Source organism: Phoenix dactylifera, chromosome 17, assembly GCF_009389715.1.
Source record: "Phoenix dactylifera cultivar Barhee BC4 chromosome 17, palm_55x_up_171113_PBpolish2nd_filt_p, whole genome shotgun sequence".
In the NCBI taxonomy this organism is placed as follows: domain Eukaryota; kingdom Viridiplantae; phylum Streptophyta; class Magnoliopsida; order Arecales; family Arecaceae; genus Phoenix; species Phoenix dactylifera.
This window is the reverse complement of record NC_052408.1, coordinates 8164624-8192202: the sequence shown is the minus strand read 5'-3', so window position 1 is coordinate 8192202 and position 27579 is coordinate 8164624. Positions and strand designations below refer to the sequence as shown.

The 27579-nt window shown below is 37.4% G+C and overlaps 2 protein-coding genes across 2 annotated transcripts; one reads left to right on the top strand and one right to left on the bottom strand.

Annotated features, from left to right (window-relative positions):
• Nucleotides 1–1116: 1116 nt before the first annotated feature.
• Nucleotides 1117–10390, bottom strand: LOC103712221 (mitogen-activated protein kinase 2). Its single transcript, XM_008798689.3, is given in 7 exon segments — nt 1117–1663; nt 1738–1921; nt 3180–3512; nt 6253–6353; nt 6356–6389; nt 7493–7622; nt 9741–10390. Coding segments are annotated over 7 exon segments (1116 nt in total). The 5' UTR covers nt 9902–10390; the 3' UTR covers nt 1117–1490.
• Nucleotides 10391–14857: 4467 nt separating this feature from the next.
• LOC103712222 (protein CWC15 homolog A) lies at nt 14858–21091 on the top strand. The gene is made up of 7 exons (XM_008798691.4): nt 14858–15101; nt 15971–16077; nt 16505–16555; nt 16676–16763; nt 19223–19307; nt 20543–20649; nt 20742–21091. The coding sequence occupies exons 1-7, from the start codon at nt 14971–14973 to the stop codon at nt 20863–20865; spliced, it is 693 nt and encodes a 230-aa protein (XP_008796913.2). The 5' UTR covers nt 14858–14970; the 3' UTR covers nt 20866–21091.
• Nucleotides 21092–27579: the final 6488 nt, after the last annotated feature.

Genomic DNA, 27579 nt, shown 5'->3' with positions numbered 1-27579 from the left:
CTTCGGTGCATTTTTTGGAAATATTTATTGCTTTTGATCGATACAAGAAAAACAAAAAGAATATTGCTGACATATCCTTTTCGGAGTAGTCAAACAAAACCATTGATTTGTCAACGTATCTGCTATATCTTTCCATCATTTTTTTTAAAACCTTTCTATGATTTTCGTGGAAGTGTAGCAATTATTTGAGATCCATATCATTCACCCTTGTAACTTTGTACCTGTGGGAGTCCGATCTACATAACTGTGATCCATTTAGGTTTCTGTGTCGGTAGTCTATTTCTATCACGTTTCCACTGTTCTGCCTTGTCAGCAAATGCTGGAGTAACGTCCACCTCCGAATCTAAGCGTCCTGGAACTGTAGCCCGAGTGGAACCTTGAAATCTAGATCAAGTTATTGCTAGCCCCTCAGGATACGGCCGGATTCAGGTTTACAAATGAGTAGGATATGCTCAAAGTGCGAGCATCCATCAGCATCGATAAGGCTTTTTTTTAAGTATACATCAACTAATAAAAAAAAGATGCCATATAAGTTTATTAACCTCATCAATCCTTTTTCTAACGGCTTAAGTTTTTGAACTGCCAGTCTGTGACACAAATCGATAATGAAAGTACTAGCGTAGAGATAGAAAGCTGCAGGCCAGTTCGGTTATCTTGAAGGACGATTCAGCCACGGTAATCAGGTGGATTCAGAAAGATCCGAAAGGCGAGAGCACGAACCACCTCATGATCCGAAATATTGGAATGATGACGAGAGATGAAATGGCCTTTCAGACTAAGTATGTATTTAAAGAAGCTAACGAGGCGATCGACTGAATGGCTACCTATGCAGCTCACCACTCAGGTACACCCTTTGGTCAGGAGAGAGAAAGCTGCCACGAGCGCTTCGTGAACTTGTGTTTTTTGATGATGGCATCCGGCAGCAGCAAAAATGGTCTATTTTGCGTATGGCCAGATTGGCCACGACCGACAGCACTACCGTCCAGAGGGACATCTGGCAAAGTCATCGTAATCTAGTTGGGCATGTGTTTTGACATGACGTGTGCTCTAGAGAAAAGATGACCAATATAACAAAAGATAGTCCAGAAAACTTATTTGTCACATAATAGCTTGAGGTAAATGGATAAAATCTTCCAAGAGAGTACAGATTCATATCATTTTCTGAACAGTAGCTGACAAACATGGCACATAACATTTCCACATAATTCTAACACAAACAGTATCTGTTTCTCAAATAAAAATTCCAAAGCAAAGACCTACATAAAACATGGAAATATCGAGTCACCTTTATTGTCTCATGCTCTGGCTCAACTTCAAAGTCATTAGGATGACGGGCTAGAAGTAGAATGGGTAGATGACTTAGCTTCTAGTGGCTTCAGGCCACTCATCCATCTTGTTATATATTGGGGCAGCAATTTTGATTCTAAGAGCACAATAACAAATACTATTAAATTACATTCAGCAACATATACCACATACAAGAAAATTTCCTAGTGCATTGGATCTGGATTGAATTTCAAGGATTCCCTCCAGATGAGTTCTTTAATATCTTCTTCAGTAAACGATGGGTGCTCAAAATCAAAACTGAACGGAGCCGGGCAGACAGGTTCATCATTAAGAACATGAAAAGATGCCAAATAAGGGTGACAGAGAGCCTCATCCACTGCAGGCAGACAATAGTTTGAAAATTTTAGATGTTTAGAATTAAAACAAAAACTTTTGCAAATACTAATATACCTGTAATTCTCTTGCTTGGATCAAACACCAGCATTCTCTCCAGTAAATCAACAGCTCCACTAGACATGTTTGGAAACCTAGCCCTGAATGGTTGCCTTGGGTATTGAGGGAGCTGCCTCACATACCTTCGGGCATTATCACTTCGAAGAAACCCAAGGCTCGAGTCATCCGGTGAACCTATTAGCTTTTCAGAATGATAAAACACAATGTCATTTAATTTTAACTCTGGGGACATTCTACAGTAATGCTAGAACAAAGCTTCTATAAAAGAATTCTGCGAGGTAAAACCAATGCAATGAAATGAAATGAAATTTGTTGCTTAATTCAAGCCTTCTGGCCAGGGAGGGGGGGTGTTGGTTGGGAAGTGGTATTCAGGTAACTGAGTTTGCTGAAGTTTAAACCATATCTCATATTACTCGTAGAGAAAAGTCAAAGAACTAATTTAACCATAGAATATCGTTTGATAGGTGACAATGTTTAACAACAAGAGCATGAACGATGGAATTTTGGCACTTTCACAAAGATGCCTACAGCCCACTGCATCATAGCTGATGGGAAAATACAGCATGTCACTGTGGTTAGTTCGATAATCAGACCTCAATCTTTCTCTAAGAGCATACATTTCTTTTCTTTTAAATTTCAATTCAAGATAGGTCAGATCAGTCAGCACAAGCAACTAAACTAATGATCTCAAAATATGCACCATCAGAAAATTTGACTAGAAAACAAACTGCTGGTAAGGTTAAATGGTTGTAGCAAATACCATATCAGACATGATATATTACTTCGCCAACAATTTTAAATGCACCAATGTAAACAAAAAAAAATGGAATAATAAAGAAATTAGTCCATTAAAGCAACCACATTGAACAGGGGGGGAAAATCAGATGCAGTGGATATGTTATTAATCTGTGAATCTGACTGACAATCATGTACTGCAAAATTGACCATGTTTGAAATAATACTATGTCAACTGTAAACATGTCATATATTGCCAACATGCTCTTTGAAATTGCCAATACTTACCTAAAATCTAGACATATCAACCTCTTTTATACTCATGGATTCTGAATAGAAATTGATGGATTTCCAAGATACTGGCTCAGGTCTACCTTTGATAGGTGTCTTGTAGTTTATGATGCACTGCCATGGCTTGCCTGATCTAATATAATTGTCTTCATTGGCATAGTAAAAAGTTGCAAATAGAAAAAGATGGAACAAAAAAATGAAGAACTAAACCCAAGAGATATGGTGGGGGAGGGAAAGAAGACCATCTAGTTGCTGAAGTGCCAAAGAAAAACATCATTCTTCAACAATATGTAAACCATAAGTTGCCATAAGATTGAACATATTGATAAAAGACATTATTGTTAAGCTGGAAATTATCTACAGGAAACAACCTTACAAAATGTTTTATGCACAGAAAAATCTCAAGGTCGTACCTCAGTTATCAGCCTTAACTGATGAACATAGTCCTTTCCAGGAAATAGTGGCTCTCGAGTCACAATTTCACCAAGTATGCATCCTACCGACCAAATATCAATAGCAGCAGTGTACTCTGAACAATTAAGAAGCAACTCTGGTGCCCGGTACCATCGGGTGACAACATACTCAGTCATGAAGTCTGTTTCAGAAGTTGTCCTTGCCAGTCCAAAATCTCCTATCTTAAGGTCACAATTTGCATTTAGGAGCAAATTGCTAGGCTTAAGGTCTCGGTGTAAGACATGTGCTGAATGCACGTATTTCAGCCCACGAAGTAATTGATAAAGGAAATACTGCCAAGCAGATCGAAACATCATGCATGATTAGATTAGAAGGTAGTAAAAGATAACTGATGCTTATATTCCAGAAAGTATTATCATGCAGTAGGCACACTACATTGAGTCACATAAATCACCAGCCAAAAATTTTACAAAAGCTTCCATGAGTAGCATATGAAATAGCAACATCAAGTCTAACACCACCATAACCAAAAAATAGATACTAGATAATATCAACTATCCAGTGGATATAAAAATAAATACAATGGAAGAGCCTTGCAGTCCCTAGTGTGTTAGCAAATTCAGCTAGCTTCATGGAATACTCCACAACCGCGATAAAGAATTAACTTTTAACCTCTAGACTAGGTATGGTTACCACATACTAAATATCTAAATTTGATCAATTAAGGTTAAAGATGTTAAAAATATAGCGCAAGGATAGAACAAACGAGTGTGCTCATTCTTGATTAAATTTAATAAAGGCAATAACTTGTAATTTAACAAAAGCTCTAATAAGAAATCATGAATGGTAGAGATGAGAAGGGGCAAAAAGAAATAGCAATAAAACATGACAAAGCCACTTAAAAAAGAAAAAAAGAAGGAAAATTTATTCATTCTATAAATTCCAAATACAACTCACATGCAGTTTAGATTCAACATAACTTCCAGGAAAAGAAGATTGCTTCTAGTTTGTCTATGAAAAAAACTTTCAATAATGAAGTTGAGCATGGAAGCACATGGATAAATGTAACAAAGCAAGGTGCCTGGACTGGGAAAACAGCAGTCAAAAGAAAGACCCTGACGAAAACAGGAAACTGTGAAGATTTTGAGACAGTAAAAATTATATGGACTAGCAAATGGAGCAAGGGAAAAAAAAAATGAGGATCAAGCTTGCCACATAATCATCAAAAGTGAGGATGGCAAAGAATCTGAAAAGAGGATGAGCTTATAGAATAATGGAGATGCTACTCATAAAGTTAAACAATAATAACGCTAACAGAGTTTGGAGAGAAACACACATAATAGTAATGGAAGTAAAAGAAAATCTATTAGATTGATGCAATCAAGGAAACTATCATCAGTGAAAAGAAATAAGAATTGAATTAGATCCCGCCAACGTATAAAAAATATCTGAATAAATTTCATTACCTTGGCTGATTTAATCAGATCCTAAGGGAAAAGGAAAATAGAATAGTAACAATATATGTTCCTAAAATAGAATCAAACTTACGAATCATACTACAAGCTATTTCCACTGTAGTTAAAAAAAAGATTCAGATTTGTAACAAGGACTGTCGAGAATAATTTTGCATCACGTGAAAAAGGCAAATGATTTAGGTGAATCTTTTATTCAGATATTAGATGAAAAAAATCAAAGCATGGAGGAACTATCTACACAGTCTTTATTTATTCAGAAAAAGAAATCCGAAAACAAGAGTATTCAAGAACTTCTTGAGGGTCTCTAGTTGGAGCCTTCTTCAAAAGAGCAAGATGTACAGTTCCAAACATGCTAAAGAACTATCCTAATGCTTGTCCTTTATAAGATATCTTGTAACCCAGGCATACATCTTGGACACTTGAAGGGCACCGACACCTAAACCCAACCAACTCGAGCCAAGTGCAGTTTTTTGCACATATTGCCTCCTTTGAAATAATGCAAGCAATATTTGCATTTTAACTTTGTCTTGCATGCATTCTCAATCAATTGGAATGCCTCCATATCAAATTTATGTTGCCAATTTTATACAAAGAAATGATATATGAAAAAATGAAAAAGAAGCCAACAGACTAGTTAAATTTAATACTAGAATAACATAATCTAGATGATATATAATAAAGTATCGACATCACTTACTAAAACTATAAATGTTTAATTGTAAGAACTATTTAAAAAATTGCTGTTAATTCATAATTTAAAACAATCATGTCTAATTAAAAAAAACAAACATGCAAATTTACTCAAAATTTTATCAGAAAGATATAATTTCTGATTTGTACCAAGGATTTTTTCTTTTTTTTTGAAACAAGGAGTAGCGACAGCACCAACAGAAAAATAAGTTTGGAGTTTGGACTCTAGATTACGTGGAATGTCCAAAAATCCAAGAAAAGCATCAATGTTCAAAAACATTTGGATGGCTTTATCATGGATTATTTATGAAAATCTCAAGTATTTTGGGAAAAAGTTTGGAGAAACTATATCTCCTCCCTATATGGTCTGGCATGGATTTGTTAAGGATACCCTAGAGCAATAATTCCTCAAGTTTAACTTGCGTGCTCAACAAAATGATGATTCCTGGTGAAAGTTATATATAACCATAATTGTATGATTACGTGGGAGAAAGAGGAACTTGCCTCTTTGATTTGATATTCTCCCTTTCAGATTCTATATTCTCCACTTCATATTGAATTGACAGAACTTGAGTGAGCTGAAAATTGGGACAGAAGGATTTCTTGACAATAATTGGATAGTTCTGAACCAACTAATGTGAGTGAGCCTAGAATTGTTGGTGACCTTAAATTGAGTCAAGTCAATTGCATGGACCAGTGCAGAAGCATATTGTAGTGTATGTGATGGATAATGACCAATATGGACAGGTGAAAGCTATAGACAAGAGGCTTCCAGTAACCTAAAAGTACACAAATCTGATATATGAACATAAAGAAACAAATAAAATAAGAAACAAGTCCAACTATGCATTTATGGAACTACCTAAGTCTGCTAGAATAAATACCAGAGAGATCACAAACACCAAACCTGGCAATGGTCATCAGTCAATGGCTGATTGGAGCGAATTATCTGATGAAGATCAGTATCCATTAATTCATAAACGATGAAGACATCATTGAAGTTTTCCCTTTTGGAGGGCGTATGATATCCTTTATTGCAATAACCTGTGACCAAGAATTAATCGAGTTGTCAGAGATGTATGGATTCTACAAAAGGAGGCCCGCACATAGACTAATAATTCCAACAATAAGACAAGGATAATAATAGATCAGTGTAACAATATAAAAGAAATTGTAAGCAAAAATAAACTCCACTTCCAAAAATACATTGCAAACAGTCAGTGTTAAAAGACCATTAGATCAGTGAAATGAATGTCAAGCCAGAGCAAACTCATTTTACTGCACTGCATGTACAAATATATCTAGAAATATTCCAAACTACAGTGGTGCATACCTCAGAAAATTAATATAGCAGAAGAAAATGATGAAATATCTTCAGTGAAACCATAAATTCTGGATAGCTAGAAATTCTTTAAAAGATCACTTCTAATAGAACCTTGCCAAATGGATTGTACCTGGACTAACAAAAACTATGTAGTTTTGAGTGCTTTAGCAATGATCACCTTACAGTACTTTAATTTTACAGAAATCTTCCCTTGTAACAGCGCCTAGAATGAAGTTAACAGATACTTGAACAAAGAAACATGCAGTGCAGTGAAGGCCCTTAAAGAATGGCTACTAGAGAGAAGTATGATCATGTCCAAAACGATCAGCATGACATAGAGGTATTAACCACTATTAGCAGAAAACATGACACTATCACAGAGAGAGAACCATTACAGGACTCCTGCCCCAGCATGAGCAACAAGTATAAAAGTGACTTCCATCAAATTTTCACTAGATGCTTTAGCACTGGATAAGCAGTTAATTAAAAAATGATAGCAGGGTAATTTTTCCATATTGTTATTCTACAATTATACACATAACAAAATAGTTTCCTTTGAAGTGGAGATATCAACTGTTTCAATGCCAAACACTTTTATCAAAAACTTTCATGGGGTTAGGCAACTTTGCTAATCTTGTCTTAGTTGATGAATGCTTACCTCAGAAATCCTGTGATACTAGTACTGAAGAGAATAATTGAAAATGATGTTGAGGAAAAGTTTACCACCAATAGAACTGCTAATAATCAAATAAATAACATGATTGAAAAGGATCGGTGGGATGCTAAAAGATGTTAAAAATGACAACTAGTAAGTTGAACTCACATTTTCATGATCCATGTGACGGAGAAGCTTTATTTCTCTTAAAGTTCGTTTGGCATCGATCCGGTTATCAAATGCATTACCAATCTTCTTAATAGCAACCTCTTCTCGTGTCTGTGAATTCACAGCAGCACTGAGAACAAGGAGAAAAAAAGTGATTCAGTCTTCAGAGAGTATTGACCATTAGTTTTAAGAATCAAGCTGCTAAAGATAAACTCTTCGCCTTGGGTGGATATGGAGGAAAACAGTTCTTAAGAAATGAATTACTAGCAAATAGGAGTTGTTTAAACAGCTTGATATCCTATAAAAGACATTAAACAGGAAAGAAAGACTCAAATGAAAAAGAAGGAAAGAGCAATATAAACAAGAAATGCTTAGAGGCTACCATACTACCCATCCCAGAAATGAAGCCTGCTGTTTTCAAACTTCACAAGGCTATTGGCACATATATCTATGACTTGAATGCATACAACAATAACAAAATGTCTCCCTTCCTGAGGCCCCTTCAATAATGGAAAGCCCTGCCAGTGGAGCCATCGCAAATGAATGCCCATTCAGAAGAGATTTCTCTCCAGAACAAATTATCCAATTTGGCTAATCCCTCTAGCAAATGGCACATGGTGAAACCTCTAGCTTAGAAAGGTCATAAGCTTTCTTGGGTGCTGTTTAAGAAGAATACTAAAGATCTTTCTCTGAGAATATGAGAGGGCAACTCCCTATGCATCGTTAGACAGTCTATAATTAGTCTACCCTTGAGGAAGGTGGACTGAGAGGAATCAACAATCTGCAGCACCCAGGCTAGTAGGTTAGCCAAGGTATTAAGGAATGTCATGGGCCTATAGTCTGAAACAAAATTCCAGCAGCATCTTCCTTATGAGAAATGAGAACCATTTTGTGTGAAGTTGAAATGCAATAAAACCTGACCCCTATAGAAAAGGACTGGGAGAAGATCCATCTGAACCAAGTATTCTTGTCCCTTTAAAACCAAAAACTGTTGACATTATCACCTCAAGAAAGGTCTTATCCTGTGCATAGGGTGATAGCAATGGTTGCCAGTAATCAACTAATGCTGCCTGGTCCACCTTACTCTCCAAAATGCCTCTGAAATAAAGGAAGGACTTGGAAGAGATCTCTATCCAATAAGATTGATTTTCTCCTATGATCAATATCCCAAATGGTGCTGAAGTGGTTTCTGATTTTACCAAAGCACTGCTGCACTATAGATCACTCTCTTGAAAGGGCTTCTCCAACATCAGGCATTTGCCGTAAACATGGTTTCTCATCTACATGACTGGCTCGCTCAGCCTTCTAAAGCACCCTGGTCTCTTTTAATGGATCTCCATTATCAACTGATAAAAATTTCAAACATTATCTCTATTCCAATCCTTCAGCAATTTCTGACACCTGAACTTATCGCTAAAACTGAGACCTAAGTTCCAGAAGTCCCTAACCAACGACAAGAACCCCTCCACATAAAGCCAAAACCTCTCAACTAAACCAAAACTCTCAAAACCAATCAAAAGAAACCAAAATTCTCAAAAAAACAATCTGTGGGCTCCGAGATAGGTTCAGGCAGCAATCAAAAGGACACCTGGGAACTTGGAACTCTAATTTCAAGGGACAAGTAAGTATCAAGGTGTGCAAGAAATGAGAGCCTTGCAGATGCTGACATAATGAATCTCCTACCTTCAAATAGGAGATCCACCAAACCAAACTCTCTGATTGCATCCCCAAACTCATTCACGTCACACCTGTAGCGCTGTCTATAACTATTGTCCTGAGTAACCTTGGGACGTTGAAGTCACCAGTGGCAACCAAAGCCATTGATCATGACGGAAAAAACACCAGAGGACACTGGTAAAGAGTTAAACATCCAAAAAACCCTTCTTAAGACTTTCTTTTTCCTAAATTCTTGGAGTGCTTGCTACCACTAGCTTTTCAATCATCCATTTCCTCACTCCCCAAGAACTTGCCAACCCGATAAAACCAACTCAATAAAAAAGTGATTTTTCCTCTTCCTTTTACTTCAATTAATGACTAAAAATCCAAGAAAAGCAAAGAAGACTATCTATTTAGGAAAGAATCAATTCCCCAACAAGAAACAGATGGAAACTCATAATCGAGCAAGGAATCAGTACAAGAATTCAAACTTAACGAGCATAGTAAAAAGAAAAGTATTTGAGATGCAAGCAGAGAAACAAATTAATCGATAAATTGGAGGAGGATTGGAGGAGAGATGGATCCGTCTCACCAAACAATGCCGTTCGCCCCGCGACCGACGGGGCGAATCGGGGGGACGTACTTGGAGGAGACCTCGAAGAGGTTGCCGTACACATTGTACTGCACGTAGCGGCCGCCGTGCGTGGGCACGCCCTTGATGTGGCCTTCCCCGGAGCCCGACCCCGACTCCATCTTCCCGTCGCCACCAACCTCTTTCTCTAGCTCTCTTCGCCTCTCTCTCTCTCTCTCTTTCTCTCTCTCTCTCTGACGTTTGGGTTTCAGAAGAGGAAGAAAGCGGAGGGGGGCATGGGGAGGCGGAGAAGGCGCTGGATTTGGGGGAAAGGAAGGGCGAAAGGAGGGGAGAGGAGAAAAAGGCGAGGGCTTGGGAGATGGAAGCCCGTGAAATGTGAGTCGGGGATGGATCGATCGACGTCTTTTTCTCTTCTCCTTTTCTCTTCCGCTCTCGTTGCTCTTTTAGCTCTTCTTCCACTACTACTACTTTTCTTCCGCGGCTACTACTTTAAAGGCTTTAGTTTTATTTTTTTCCTCTCCTCGTCTCCATCGCTCTCCCACGCGCTCGGTTTGGGGAGTTGACCGGTCTTCGGGTAGGACTTGACTCCACGTGGAATCGGAAGAACAAGGACGAGAGGCGGCGGCGCGTGGAATTAAGGGTCAGCCCCTACGGCGGCTTGCTTGGAAGATGACTCTCCACAGCGCCACCAGCCCTGCCTTCATTGCCCAAAAGCGCGTTCCGTTATCCACCTAAGAAAATTACAAAAAGCTCACCAAAAAAATTACAAAAAAATATATATTTTATAATAATAATTTATTTTGTCAGAGAAATAAATTTTAAAAAAAATGCTTCAGAATACTAATTAGTCGCATGAAAAAGTTTCATATGGCATGTCACATACATGAAACGTGATGAATTGCTACATCAGCATCATAGAAACTATTTGAGGGGGCTGAATTAAAAAGAATCATGTTGGTTTTATTTGTAAATGATTTTTTTGTTGTTGTATATGTGGGATTAACTGCTGGTTTGAGTTAAAAAAGCAACACTTTGTAATACTTGTATGGGGAGAAATGACTTTTTAGCATAAGCAATTTAAGTTAGAATTTACCAAACCGTTACATTCTAGTTATTATTATGAAGACTAATCAGTGAATTCAAAAATATGGTGAGAAACAAAAGTTATCTTCTCTAAAATAATGTGAAGCCAAGGTGGCAACGCAGGCAAGGAAGTTTATGTTGCTAAAACAAAAAATTATAGTTGTAGCAAGCATAAGACATGCACGCAGATTTGTCAGAACATATAGCTAAGGAAGTGGCAAACATATTTGAATAAAAGTCTTGCCAGTACGACTATACTATAAGAATCTGTGTGGATATGTATTTAATTTCATATCAGTTATTTGCCAAAATAATTTTAGATACTTATATAAAATTAAGGAACTTAAAAAATACTTTTCGGCTAGTTATTTTTAGATGAAATTTTGTGTTGCTACAAATGGTATCAGAACTAACACAATTTGTAGCCTATATGGTGCTTGGCGAGGACGTTAGGGCATAATGGAAGCATGATACTGAGATGGAATCACAGTTCGGTAGAGATGTTAGATGACGCACTTAGCTGAAGAGGTAAGCCACTATCAAACACAAAGCTAAAAAAATTTGTTGGAAATTGTGACCTAACATGAGAAAAAGGCAGGACATGCATTCACATTTGTAGACTTTTCATTAGTTTATTTTCTTGGTGTCCACTTGTTGATAGGATGAAGAATATTAACGCTATACATCATGGTTTCTAGAATGTTGGTATTATGTCATGATTGGTAAATTAACATCGTCAGCGCCCACCCATTTAGTTTAGGCAAAATTACATGATGATTTGTTTTGCCCCAGCGACTCAAAGACCGAGCCAAGCTAGAAATATGAGGTTCCCTCCTAATGAGACAAAGTGCGAACATAAACTAGATTACCTGCCCAACCAGAATCCTCTGTAGTGTGTGGGAGAATATTAATGCTTGGTCAACTAGCCACGAGTATACTCCTCCTCCATACATTAAGATTTCTAGAATGTTGGGATTACGTTATGATCGGTAAATTAACATGGTCAGCATCCACCTACTTAGATTAGTCAAAATTATGTGAAAATCCATCCAATATAATTACTTTTTTCGCCCCTACTTCTCAAAGATCGAGCTAAGCTTAAAAGATACGGTTCTCTCCTCATGAGATGAACTGAGAGTATAACTGGAGTACCTGCCCAACCAGGATCCTCCGCGCTGTGGCACCGCAGAGTGTTGCGCATCTCTAGATGTCTACTGACGGCCATAAAAAAATGTGCGTCATGTATGGCATGGTTTGCGCTAGTGGATTATGTTGTTTAATAGCCGACCATCTCTTGCTAGCAACCATTCACGACTGTAAAGCACTTTGTGGTGTCGTGTTCACATCGTAAAGGATCTGTAGTTTGGTTGTATCTTTTGTGCCAATACTATGGGCATCACCTGATTAGGTTTAGGTTGGATCTGTCGTGCAAAAAGAATGATTGATCTTCTTTGCAACATCGCCCATCGAATCGCACTTTGTATAGGTCTCAAAGTACTTTGAACCTTTTGATTCATCTATCTGCATAGATCTCGAAGCCATTGTTGTGCAATGAAGCTGAATCCTTCTTTCGCACGAAAGATACAACTCTTTTGGCTTACCACATGTCATCACATCGAAAAATAAAAGGCATCTCTCCCACCTTTTTTTTAACTTTTTAAATGACTATATTAAACAGTCTACATCCATGGAAGTATCACGACTAAAACCCGTATCACTGGCAACATGAGAAGCTATCTGACCTGTTGCATCATTAACCTCTCCTTAGATATGCATGGCCTCAAAGGGAACAAAGATTGAAGTAATCCTTCAGGTATTGGAGTGTAATGGATGAACACTATCTTTCTTTTCTTGGAGGAATAGAGGAAGAGGAAGCAGACGCTCCCTCCAAACTTTATTAAAAGAAAAACAGAGCCTACAGATTACAGAGTATTGTAGAATCAATGTAAAAGAAGATACCATTTATATAGAGGGTCCTCATTGGTCCTAACTAGATGGACCTAAATGAGTAAATAAGATGTAACAACCTAGGATCTCATTTAAAAAAGCTAACTAAAATATATTATGTGTATATTTTAGCCATATATAAGTATCCAAGATCTACTTAGTATATAGCTGATGTGGAACTAAATATATATCTATATGGATTCTCACATACTCTATCCATTTAAGGCCTGACATTCTCGTCCAGCTAAGTATCTAAATTCATTCAAATCTAATTATAAGCTCTACGATTGATCCATGATTAGCTTCAATGGGCCCATGCTGCAATATTTCTTGGTCCACATAGGCTATGAAATAGGTTTGCTTTGATACCATTAATTTGTAACAACCCAGAACCTCATCCAAAAAAGCTGGACAGAAGATATTATTTATTTTTTTTATAAGTACTTAAGATCTATTAGTACATAATCGATTAATATGGGACTAAATACATGCCCACGATCCTCATATAAGATATTGAGTTTTATAAATATTGGTGCCCTTCCATCATCCGGTTGTGAACTGGCATTCCCAAAACCTGAATACACGAAGAGTTTTTTTAGAGGACGGACTACTTTGAGAATTTCTCTTAAGAAAGATACTTGGGCTCCTTTCATGCCAAATCGGATGAACCCCACCGGATCAGCCGGTTTGGTTGCCCTCAGCATGGCGCGCGGTGGCATAAGCGCCTCTTCCTCCTCCATCCTCCTCCTCTGCAACCTACTCGACCTGCCGCAGGAGGAGCAGTGGCTGCCTCTGTCCAATCTTGAGTCTTGACCTGCTGTTGCCGGCAACGGACGTCAGTGGATATCTTCTTCTGCTACAGAGAAACCTCCTGCCACGCAGAATCTCGCCACCTTCGCAGCCATGGTCAGCGCTCTCAAGGCATTGCTCGCGCCGGCCCTAGCTAGTGACCTGCTACCCCTTCGCCGGCGAGGTCGTCGCCAACTCGGTGGGCTGCGTTGCAGCAACCATGCCGATATCATGGAGGCTTACGCCGATGTGGAGCCCCAAGAGCTGCGCCTTTGTCTCTGTGTTCTCCCTCCCTCTCTCCGTCTCTCTCTCTCTCTCTCTCTCTCTCTCTCTCGTTATAAGTATTGGAGAAAGAAAAAGAAGCCACAATGAAGCAATGGACACCTAAGATTTTGTACTTCCTCACGTGCATGCTGATAACTTGCATGCCTTTTTGCGGGGCTGGACTGATTGCAAAGGCTACGTGTGGTGGCCGCAACTGGTTGCAGGCCCAACTTCTCATACACGTTTTCAAAGATGAGCTCTTTGATTTGGGTGACGGTGCTTGCTCGCCTTTCCATCACACCAGCTCACGAATAAATGACTCTTCATGACAAATCTTATTTATCAGTTAATTTTATTAATAATATGGTCATAGTATTTGTATTTATGATATATAAATTAATTAGTATACATACATAAAAATATAAATAAATAGATATATTAATTATCATAAGTTGGTGTGCTACTAAAGAGGTAGATGAGTGTTACATAAGGGTGCAACTGTTCATCAAGTATCATGTCAGTGTCAAGCAAGTGTGTGCATTGTATTTTTTTATCCTAAAATTCAAATTTCTATACCTAGTAGTAAATTGTGATTGTAACAAAAAAACAGTTATTTTTCAATGAATACGTTCTTCCCAGAACTTTGTAGGCTATGTGTATATGTAAAAATAGCTTCATTAATTATGTCTATTGTAACAGTAAACTGATAAGTTATTTTGGAATTTCTATATCAGTATATATTTGAAAAGAATAAAAGTAAAACACACTTGAAGTTGGAAACTTTGAATGCCAAAAAAAACAAACGAAAAAAAAAAATCAACTGGAATGCACATAACTAGACCGTTGAGTCGCCCTAACAGGAACAGGTTCCGGGCTTTCGAAGTGGGCCGGATTTTACCGACTTTAACAAGACGAAATTGTACACCGACTTTAGATTGCTATTATTATATCCACCCTTCTATCACGTGCACCGTACGACATTCTCAACATAAATTCACCGCCCGGTACGCAGTCCCGCGTCCCCTTCCTTCTTTATTTTCGATCAAGATTTCTTAAGGGAAGATTTCGACCGCTGAAGTTTTCGTTCTGCGATTCGATCTAATCTCTACGAAGAGGCGTCAACGAGGAGGAGGAGAGGGATCGCGCGATGACGACGGCGGCTCGGCCGACATGGGCGCCGGCCAAGGGCGGCAACGAGCAGGGCGGCACCCGGATCTTCGGGCCCTCGCAGAAGTACTCCTCCAGGGACCTTGCCTCCCACACCACCCTCAAACCCAGGTCCGTCTATTCTTGGAATGAATCGTTTGCCCTAACTCTAACTCTAGATGTATGGACTTTTATGATTTTTAAAGAACCCCTAACCCTAGATTCAAATTCTGGGAACTATCCTTGTTTATCCAAGCTGGACTCGTTCTATTTCATGGGGAATGTGGATATTTTACGATGTGGGTAATTGTGGGTGCCTTTTGCGCTTTTCAGGTTTGCCCTTTTCCGAGAAGGGAAGAAAACTAACGTAGTTTACAATTTTGCGCCAATTTAATACTTTGAACGGGTTTTAGGGCTGTATTCATCCAATTGCACGAAAAGAGGGGGATAATTTTGATGTTCGTAGTTGTGGGCTTTTGCTTTAGGATTCGCGGCTGCTCCCTTTTTTTCAAGGTTGAAATCTGCTCTTTTTAAAAGAAATAGGAAAAATTCGCCCAGCTTTATAGACTCTAGTTTAGAGCTTTGATCTTACCTGGTTCATAATTTTACCCACTGGAATTGGGTTTTTTATATTGCATGGGAAAATGTTTTTTTCTTAAATCTCGGTCTTGGATAATTATCGGTTTCTTCTATATTCTTCAGGTCTCTCTCTTTAGAAGAAGAAAACCCTCAAATTCTCTTCTAAACATTTTGAAATTTCGACCAAGCCATATTATACTTATACCTGTTAAAATTGGATTGATCCCATTTCGTGGTGTTTTTTGTGCTTCTTGATATGTGCTCTCCAAGAAAGAAAGGATAGACATCGTAACAGTGGTTTGGAATTTCAAAGTGGAGCCAATCCCATTTATGCTCCTTTCTATGGGAGCTGAAATTTGTTGCTAAAAAAGAATGTCGATGTAATGGTGTTCATCGTAGTTAGCAGCTCTTTTGTGGTGCAGGAAGGAGGGGCAGGATACCCAGGAGGAATTGCATAAGAGGAATATCAGGGACGAGTTGGAAGAGCGTGAGCGCAGACACTTTGTCACGAAGGATAAGTCCTATGCTGGTATCACGAGAATTCTTGAGCCTTTTTTCCTCTTTCTATATTTTTGGTGCTTACAATTAAAGCTTTTGAAGTCACATAGTTTCATGATTCCTCATTAGATTCTACTATACTGCACTTTTGTGGTCCATAAGATTTCATTTTCTTGCTTTATGAACACCCCAACTTTTGTCTTCTTTTATTAAAAACTTTCAACGTTAGTTTTGTTTGCTCGGTGGTTCTTTGCTGGCTTTTGTTTTCTCTTTTTTGCTAAAACACTGAAATTCTTTGTTGCTTTTTCATTGTAAAAAACTCCTAACTCCTTCTAGTTTCTTCTCTTAAAAGGGCAGCTCTTCATATTATACCGTTTGATGCGTGTTGGCTTGATTTCATTTCCCCTTTGCTTTAGGTGTTTTATAGACTACCAAAAAATCATTTCTTATATATGCAGAGGACAGAGATCGAAGAAAAGGGTCAAGTACAGGTCAACTTCTTTTGGAAGGTAAATAGGATTACTTAGAATGAAGTATAACATTCGTTTATGCTACCTTCATTTGCTTGTTATTTTCAAGAAAGAGATACCCCAATTGTTATTTATTCTCATCATAATGTCTCATTACAGGGTCAAAGAGGGAAGCTGAAGACAGGATTGTTCCACGGAATATAGATGCTGATGACTCTGATGTGGAAGTAAAAAGTGATGATGAGAGGTCAGTTTCTAATTTATCTAAAGTAAGACTAAAGGCTTCAGCTTTTAATTGAATTGGCTTTTTCTGTATGTACTTACATATAAGTTCCTTGCCTATTGGAAATTCTAAATAATCAATTTTTAAGTACATGACCAGAGCAGCAAACTAAAGGCTCGAAAGGGTTGTCATTAACATGAGTAATGGTAAAAAATTTACTCAAACTTTGATGGTTTATGCCTTAATCCTGAAACCAACTCCATATATGTGGGAAATCTTGTTCGATAACTAATTGAGGTTTGGAAATATCAATTTATATAGGTACCCAAGTTTTTCACCCATAGAGGGTTGGCTTAGATATTAGGATTTTAGCATAGTGTAGTCAAATGATGTGATTTAGCAGGTGGTTCATGTGGTCATGAAGGGAGGGAGGATGGGCATAGATTACGGATTAGGGGTTAATATGCTCGAACTTAGGTATGTAGCTGATTATGCAGGGTCAAGATGGTTATTAGTTATGATCTTTTTAGTTGGTTTGTACCAATTTTTGGCTTGTAGGACCACAGTATAAGGGAGATGGGCAAAGGTATTTCTAGATGCCTTTTGGGACTTCATTTTTCTGAAAAGGAGTAGAGAAGAAGGATTGGTGCAGTTCGCTTCCCTGGGAAAATAACTGAGGCAGTATTTTTTGAGGGCCATCCAATTTGGAAATCTTTGTTGGTCAGATGACTATTTTCATTTGCACCCCCCCCCCCCCCCCACCCAAAAAAAAAAAAAAAAAAATCAGAGAGCCTTTTTGCTTCTATTTTGCTCTTGTTCCTTTCTTTAAGTAGTATATCAGGCTTTTTCATCATAAATTTAGATCTTTTAGGGAAGCAAGGTTTAGAAATATTTATACCATATCGTCACCAACTTTGGATGTCAGGCTTTTCCATCGTAAATTTAGATGTTTTGAAGAAGTAGGGTTTGGAATTTTTTTCTCCCATATCTTCACCAACTTTTGTTTTATTTTTTCCCACCCGTCAACTTGTTGAGAATCCAAGTTGAGAACCCCACCTGGTTTCAAATTTTGAATTTTCAATGCAAATATTTAACAATATCTGCTCTGCAAAATTTTATTTCATGTCTGAACTGGATTTTTTTTTTTTGGTATCGACCTCCACACCTACCTACATCCCCTACTAACCTAACAAAGTATGTTAACTCAATCAAATATCATACACTGATTAATATTCACCTCATGAATGCCATGTTTTATCAGTTAAGGACTACTTCTAATCCTTGTTTGGATTTACATTTTGTGCTTTCTGACCCAAGTGTAACTCTTTTGTTGTTGACTATAAATGTCATACGACATATAGTATCCTTTCTTTGTTTTCGTAAATTTGCCACCAGTGTTGTTGCTTTGAAGAAAGATGATTGTTGTGGAATTATATGCTTTCTTTGGCTTTTGAAAGTGGAAAAAAAAGGGTACAATGACATCATATAGCTGACATATACCTTATTTACTTACCGATCATATACTTAAATAGAGTGAACTATCTTACCTTTGTACCGGTCAGTACCGGTGCATACCAACCATACTATACCATACCAGTACCAAATCGGTATGTAGTATAGAGAATATATCGACACTTGGTATGCCAAACCGGTCCCATTTCAGGCATACCGATACTGTAATAGGATCGTATCGGTAAGGGGCCCGGTACTGAGACGACGAATCTTGATCTTATTTTTTGCTAACTAGTGTATTCATTTCCTACTGTTACTTTTTTTCTCTCCATTGCCCATGCAGCCGAGGTAGCCATTGTCTATCATCACTGGCATTCCAGAAAACTGTCACTGTGATTTTGTTGTGCTAAATCTAAGTTTAGCATTGTGTTTTTAAAGAGAATCAGCATTCTATCCAGACTCTAGTTTTTCAACATAATTATTAAAACAAAAGAAAATAAACATGATGGCGCTGTTGCTTCAATTTGATAGACTAAAATTTCATACTTCCTATGCAACAAAGAATTAAAACTAAAAGGTTCTCCGGGGCCATTACTTTGTAAGGTTAGTAACTCTCCTGGGTGGGCTTAACATTCTTTTTACAGTATCATCCGTTCATTTGAAAAAGAAACTTGACAAGTCTAAGTGCAGATTGGAAGAGAGATGAAAAAAGGACGGTCTTTTTAGGTTGTAATCGTGACTTTTTTATCATCCTTTTTTCTTTTCAAATAGTTATGAACCATGAAGAGTAAATTTGACAAGATTAAAATGCGCATTTGAAGAAATGAAAAAATGAAACTTTTTGTTATTGATATACTTCTAGGGAGCATATAATTGTCTGTGCTTAATTGTAATTTCACCCTTTAATCATCTTGGTTCCCAATAAATAGATGTTGACTGAAGGATCTGCATGGTTGTGACTTGTGCTTCCTCTTCTCTTTTAAACTCCCTCTCTTGATCTTATTTAACCGGGCATTGATTTCTATTGTCAGTGATGATGATGATGATGACACCGAGGCTCTATTGGCAGAGCTTGAAAGGATTAAAAAAGAGCGAGCTGAGGAGAAACTTCGGAAGGTCTGTATTGGTAACCATTTGTAACTACATCATCTCTCTTGTCTATGCTTTAATATTGCACATAATTTGTTTTTCCCCCTCTCCCCACACACACAAAAAAGGCAGGCAGGATGCCATCAGAAACTTTATTCCAACAATGAAGTTGGTTATTAGGTTATCATAAGCTAACAGATGGGGGCAAAAACCTGGCTACTCATTATTTCTCAGGCAGACTGAGTTTTATGTGTAATTCTAGTACTATTGGATACTATCAACTGATGAGCGCACTTTCTATGGAACAAAACTAAGATATTAAACTGCCCTACTTTTGCTTATAACCATCCAAGGCAAAGTGCTCAAGGAATAGTATGAACAGCCGAAGTTGCGCCTCTTATTTTGAACAAATATAAAGCATCTCATCTGTCATTGAAGTAGTAGCAGACTGGTTTATTGAAGTTGTACAACCATAAAAAGATCAGTATTGCATGAATAATTTTCACTTATCATCTTGGTGAGGCACAAGATTTGTACGGTTTATGTAGATATTCTTAATCTTGGATAAAGAAATAAAATGATTAAGATGAATATGCACTTATTGGAATACATTTTAAGACACAATAGATTGGTTAAAGCTGATTGGGTTTGGTATGCTCAAACAGTTATGACAGAACTCTCTCTTACAACTAGAACATATGTAGTCTTGCTAAATGGACCATGTTTTCCAATGACACACATACAATAATATCTAAGTGAACTTAATTCTTAAGTTCAATTTTGAACTTAAAGCATTTGAATAGATTTAACAAGCTTTAATGGTACTTCGGGACAAGGTTTTCTGTACCAGTATGGGGCACCATATTAATAGCTTTCTGGTACACCATAATACGCCTACTTTCCATGCTGACACATGGTACTCTGCTGGAGGTGAGACAGTAGCTATATCATATGTTTGGTATGTTGTTGTATCGAATATCCATATGTACCCGTAGCTAGCTGCTGGTATAGTCGGTACCGGGTGGTACGGCGGACCATATGAAGCAAACTCTTGCACATATTCTTCCTGTGTCTCCAAATCTCACCTTGAGCTTATTGAGTTTCCAATAACACACCCTTTTCCAACCTAATGATTTATGACCCTTATCTTCTTTAGTGCTGCGAACATTTTGTTCATGTCATCTTGTACATGAAATTATGTGATTTTATTTATATTTCTATGCATCTAAATTCAAAAAAAAAAATATGGTTATTTGCAACAGGAGCGTCAAGAACAAGAAGAAGAGCTTAAGGCCAAAGAGGCTGAGCTGATGCGCGGCAACCCATTGATAAATCTTAATAATTCAACTTCCTTCAACGTTAAAAGAAGGTACTCTATATTACCATCAATTTGCTGTGATGAATTCTGATCAGCTTTATATGTTTTACTGATACTGTGTTTTATCATTTGTAATGTCACAGATGGGATGATGATGTTGTCTTCAAGAATCAGGCTCGTGGTGAAACGAAGGCTCCCAAACGATTTATCAATGATACCATCAGAAATGATTTCCATCGAAAATTTCTGCAGAAGTACATGAAATAGTTTTATGTTCATGGGCGATGGGCCTTTCTTTCTATGCAGAAGTCTTTGTTCCTTGGTTTGGTCAAGACTTATGTAATATGGAAAAAACCAGATTATCTTCTTTTCGTGTGGTAGCAAGTTGCACTATGCTGCATTCCTGTAATACAATTATTCTCAAATAGGACTTCCATGATGTCAAGAATGATTGATCTGTGGCTTCATGAAAGCACTTGTCCTATTTCTTTTGCTGGCAATGGTTTTGTGCTAGATCTGATGATGTTTCGTTTACATAATTGGAAGGACAAGCAAACCAATCTAAGGGGCTGTCTGCTTGCCTGCGATTGGTGGGTTGGTTGCAACTGCTAAAGTTCAACTAAAACAAAAAAAATTCCAGAAACTTGTAACTGGAACTGCAGCCAAAATTGTTCCCAGTTCCAGCTATATAAGGGATAGCCCAACCATTTTCCTACTCCTTTATTATATCTTTATAATTAAAATATTAATGATATTATTAAATTAATGTTATAGTATTATGCTGCCATTGTATTAATAGTGATGATATTATTATTTATCATATTGCAATAATTTTTAGAAGTATTATATTATTTTTAAATTATATTATCACATATAAAAACATTTGTTGTTATTATTCATGTTATTATAATAATATTATTATTATTAGAATGATATAGTGGTATTATGAATAATAATAATAATAATAATAATCTTATTATAGCATTCTTACTACTATGATAGCATAATACTACTATGGTATTATAATCAGTATATAATATATAGTAATAATTATAATTAGATAGAATAAATAAAATATAATAACTAGTCATTGTTATAGTGCATAAGACAAATAATTTGTCTGGTTATTACAATATCAAATTATTTTATACAATATTTTTTTATACTAATTCAATAATAATTTAACAGCATTATTTTTTGTGTTTCAATAGAAATAATATGATAAATAAAACATTATAATAGAAAATGTGAACAATGTATTGTCTTCCATGGATGGCTCAATTATAGGATATCTACATCTTTTTCGCATCCAATAACCATATTTGCATCTTTCAATTACGGACTGCCAAATGAGGTCTCTTTCTACAGCAGATAATTGAATTGTAGGCAACCAAACAGCTCCTAGTAGCAGCGGCTAATGTATTGTAGGTTGGTTTGAAACCATATGTGCTGCTTATTGATCACTGTGAATCATGACTTGAGAGATTTGTACACGATTTAAAAAGGAAAATGCGTGAAATAAGTAAAACATTCTTATGGTTTATCATTTTCTTGCTATTTAACCCTTCCTCCCTCGACTTCTCTTCAACATAGCAGTCCACCAGTTAGTCTTGGTTGAACCTTGCTCAATGCATCTGACAGCCTTTGCCTGATACATCCCCTCTATGCACACCAATGACCAGTTTTCTTTCATCAAAGATTCTAACCAGTTCTTTATAATCACTACATAATCTCATGTATCATTACAAATCTGGATTTATCCAATGCAGAGCCCAATGTTTGTTTTAAATGATTTAAACTCTCTTGATCCACTGATCTCCTGATTTCTTTATTATATACTCGCAGAAGCACCGGAAGGCTCAGTGGCTCTTGAAGATGACCAGGAAATCCATTCTTTTAATCAGGCCAGTTTCTACCTTCTTTGTGCTTCCATTTTTTCTAAATAATAAATGCGAATCTCACCACAAAAAGAAAAAGTTCGAAGGGAATAATATGTAAACCCCAACCAGTATAAATACCACCAAGTATTTAGGAAGCAAGGCAGAGAAGAATCAATCAGGCCTGAGGTTCCCAATGCTCAGCTGAAATGATGCCTTGCAAATATATATAATTATAGCCAGTCAACGTCAACTCTACCCGGATTCTCAATTGCTCACACAGCAATACTAACCAGTAATCAATATTAGGAGCAAAAAAAGAACCTTTGATGTTGTCCCTCTGCAGACTGAAGCTGAAGCAGCAGTTTACAGAAATCTAGTTCAGAAGGCCGCAGACAGGAAAAATAGAATCAATAATCATCTAAATCTGTCTTATACTCTACGACTTAGATGCAGCAAATAGCACCAATTATCTTCTAGGTAAGCTCTGCCATCTGTCACTGCATTCAACAATTTACCAAATAAAAAAATAAAATAAATCCAGTGCGTCAGCTCATGCCAGTCCATGCCAAGCCAACACCACCAGCACAACACAGTATCGCATGCGCCATCAAAACAGCACAGTATGGACGCTAACCGGTGACTGGCACGCATGCAAGCACAGCCACTTAAATTCTTGATCTTCAATTAAAAAAAAAAAATCACTATCAAACTTATATCCCAGACAACTTCTGACAATAGAACCAATGCAATATGACCTTCACATCTTATAAGAAGAGATACAGTGACGAGGAACATCATAACAAAGGGCAAGCAACTGATATGCTGTTCTGCTGCCCTCATTCTCATGATTTATAGTTGCAAAGGCACATCCTCTTGGGTTAGGGGGCACATCTTTGGTGGCCTTCAAAAGTACTGTAAAATTAATCCAAGGTTACAAAAACCTCTTGTTCCCTTTTAAGTTTCCCTAATATGCATGCATGCGCATGCATTGTCACATATGCAACAAAATGTACCTCTTCTCTTTCTTTTTTTTAATCCATATTGCCGCCCATGTTAATATTTTATAGAAAGAAATAAATGCAAGATGCAGCATTGGTAACATAGTTGTAATATGGGAAATTAATCAATGACAATGAAATAAAATGAAATAGACAAACAACTAAATGCATGTATACCACTAATATGTGTGTGACGAAAGAAGTATGGAACTTCTTCCTCCTGAACAACAACAATGCATTTTAACCTTCTTTTCAGCTAAGAACCAAAAGAAACATGATGACAAAGCAACACCACAACTTTATGTTGCCTTTCATCTTCCATTCTTCTTTTGCCATATTTCAACAGGAAAAAAAAGAAAAAAAGTAGCTTTTGCAGCTACTTTTGCCATGATAACTATACATGCTATAGAAAATAGATTAAGAGATATGAATATAAAACATGGTCACAACCTATGTCAGAGTGATCCTATTTATCTTTTTATGTTCACCATTGTAGGGGAAATCTAGACTAGATATTTGAAAACATCTTTAAACAAGGTAATATTAGCAATGTCCATTCCATTGGTTGCGCCATCTACACCAGGGCTAGAATCGAGTTGGGCTGGGCTAGGCCACATGCCTGCCCAAGCCCACCTCAAAAATTTTTGGGGGGCTTTGGGCCGGACTTAGGCCCAAAATTTCTTTCCAAATCCCGGCCTGAGCCTGTGCCCAAGCTCTGCTTGAATAAGCCTGTTTAGGTTGAAAGAATGGGCCATACCTAAATTGGCCGGATTGACCTGAAATTTTGGACAGAATTGGCCCAAAATGCTCGACTAACCTGAAAGACTCCTCGTAGAATATCCTAATAGTGAATTCTAGCTGGGTTCTAGGCACGAGCTTCGGGCTGGGCCCAAGTCGGGCCAAGCATTGGCTCGAGTCCAGCCTAATATTCTATTTACACCCTATTTTTAGGCCCAAACTTGACCTAAAAAGTCTTGGGCCTAGCCTAAGGCTTGACGTCAAGCCAGCCCAGTCTGATAGGCCTCGGGCTAGCCTAGGTCCATTTCCAGCACTAATCCACAATAGTTACAAACCCAAGGCTGAAGCGTTACATGAAGAAAAATGATCATAAGTGAATTTCCACGCATGTTCAATGCAGCAAGTCAAACTCAACAAACTGGGAGAGAATTCACACCCATAAACCTTGGAGGAACTCTATTCCTAACTTCCTGATAGTCCAATAATGGAAACTCTCATAAATAGCAACATATTGGCATAAAACTACAGCTTTCAAGCCTATGTGCGCAGGAGCAACTTTCATTTTCTATGTTGAGATGTTATGCTTTTATTCAATAAGTTGAATTTCTTGATATTGATTAGCAAAAGATTTATCTTCAGTCACCTCAACGCCAAAGTTACGTACTTCTTAAAGCCTGCATCTTGCTAAAAAATTTCTTCTTGTTTATCCTTAGCTTTTTCAGTTGTGCAATAAACATCATGGAATTCATCAGATAGGAAATAAAGGATCTCCCTATGACATGGAATATTATCTTCCAATGTCTAAGCAGATTTAACAAGTTTGTACACATTCTTGGATAGTTTAGGGCATGATATGGTTTAAAATAATTTCAGGGTAATAAGTCAAAAATGCATCATTATAAGAGGATAATTTATGATGATTTATCTACCTAGGTTGATGTACGGCAAACCAATCGAAATAAAGTAAGAAAAATGTTCAATCCAAGCTGAACTATAAATGCTCTTCACTAGATGTGATAACACTGACCTCAAGAGTGTATCCGAGATTTGGTGCTTTATCCCTGTGATAATTAATTTTTGGCTTGCTTAAGATTGTTGGAATTTCAATAGTAATGTTACATTGGTTGTTTTATGAACATTAGTTGTTTTGTGTATCTGAATAAGTAGGCAAACATGAATGGGGTATCTATTGTCATGATTACTTTTGGTTTGGGTTTCTTCCACAAGTTCAAACTACCAGAGGTAACTAAAATTTCAATTTTTGGAGGGACCATGCACTATTTAAACCTTTTCTCATCTTTTGAGACTTGCATTAGGTTAGCAAAACCTTATCCAGCCTTATAAATATAGAAAGCAATCAAGAGGTTGAATCCATTGGCTTAGAATCAGAAAACATTTTCACATGCATGCAAATCAAGCAAAGCTCAGATGCATCATGACAAGCTAGTTCAGGGCATGACTGTGAGTATCAGTGCACTTAAAACACTCCTCATCTATAAATTATTTCAGAACACTTATTTGAAATCTCACTTTTCAAATCTTTATATTGTTTGAATATTAGTTGGTCCAAAGATTTAATAATTAGTATTTATTATCCTTCAAGGGTCATTATAATATTCACTCATCAGTTTCCTTCATACTACTTATTGGTTAATGCTCTGACAAGATGGCATTTGGAAGAGATACAAGATTGTATGAGAATGTTAATCACCATATGGTAAAGCACTCTGTGGCTACATGGGCAAATGCAATGCTCTAGTTGCCATTGGGAAATTCAGAGTGGGAGCCTAGGCAACATCAAGTAATCCTAGACACTTGCTTCTGCAGTTTGGGTTGGGCCAAGTGCATAGGTTGCACAAGACAAGGTGGATTGAGTAGGGTAAAGCAATTACAGTGTAGGTCAAAAGAGGCTTGAATAAGGGATAGGTGGGTCAAGCAGATTACAAGAATATTCAGTCTCCCTCGAGGACTACAGGTAACTAGAAGAGGCAGGGGCAGCAGACATCAGAGCCTAGTTTCTTTTTCTTCTCCTCTTTTTCTCTGCCTTCTCCACCTCTTATCTCCTTTTCCTCCACTTGCTCTCCTCCTCCTTGAACTGCATAGGCATCCACTAGGTAGCCAGGTGTTAGGGAGGGTTTCACAACTCCTTGTATACTATAGTTGTTTTTCCAAAATTTGGTTATGTAGCAGTTAAACTTGAGAAAAAAAGAACATAAAAGAGAACTTTCTCTTCAACTCTCTCATCTCAATCTTCATGGAAAATATTCATTACCTTTGCTTAGAAAAAAATGTGAGATTTATCTATTTTAAGCACTGTGCAATGGTGTGGGAGTCATGGCAAAGGTTCTTCATATCTTAAGGATGGACTGCCAAAGATTGCAGCATAATGAGGGCTCATTAAATTTATTCTAAAAAGATAGCCTATAACATGTCACATATATAATATGTTTTCTTTATATCACAATTAGGTTTCTACTTCATCGCATACATTTTTCACCACAAAACACAGCTTGGGAATTACTAGCAAAATTAACTAACCAATAGAATCAGTAATAAGACATACAGCTAGGCCATCCTAGTGAAGTGCTTCTAGGCACAATTCATGCATAAAAGGAAAAAAATATTCAAGATTAAGAGACACAAAAACTAGTATATCACTATTGATTTGATTTGTCTGAATCATCATCCAAAAATGAGTCAAAGCAAGAATTTAAGTCCCGATGGAATATCCCGCAGGACACCGGGATGGGGTACCATCCCGTGTGTCAAGACAGGACCATCTAGCCATCGTCCTAGCGTCCCGATCGGCATGTTTTGGGACATCCCCTATCCTAAGTGGTGGGACGGGGCAGGACGGCAATGCATCCCGTTCCATTAAAAAATCGGGACATGGGACGGGGCAGGACGGCAACGCATCCTGTTTCATGAAAAAATCGGGACAACCCCATCCTATAGAATTTAAAATCTTGAGTCAAAGTTAATACCTCACTCCATAGGAAAAGGAAAATCATACAATCCACCATCAAGAGAGCATATAAATAAACTATCTGTACGTATAACTCTATATGAACAACTAATGCACAGTCACTCAAGCAATGCTGCATCTTTGAAGATTAAAGCATTTAGGCAAACATTAAGAAAAAAGCATTTAAGATTCCAATCAATTAACTCATGCTACAATAGGATGCTTATGGTATAGAGATTATTGAAATAGTGTCAAGTCAACTTTTAGGATAGATACAGAGAAGGATAATAGCCAACAGTAATGGATTAAGATATTGATAGTTGTACCATATAACAACCCATGACAATAAAATCATCAATCTTAGAACTAAATAAGAAGACCCAGATCCATTGTTACGGGG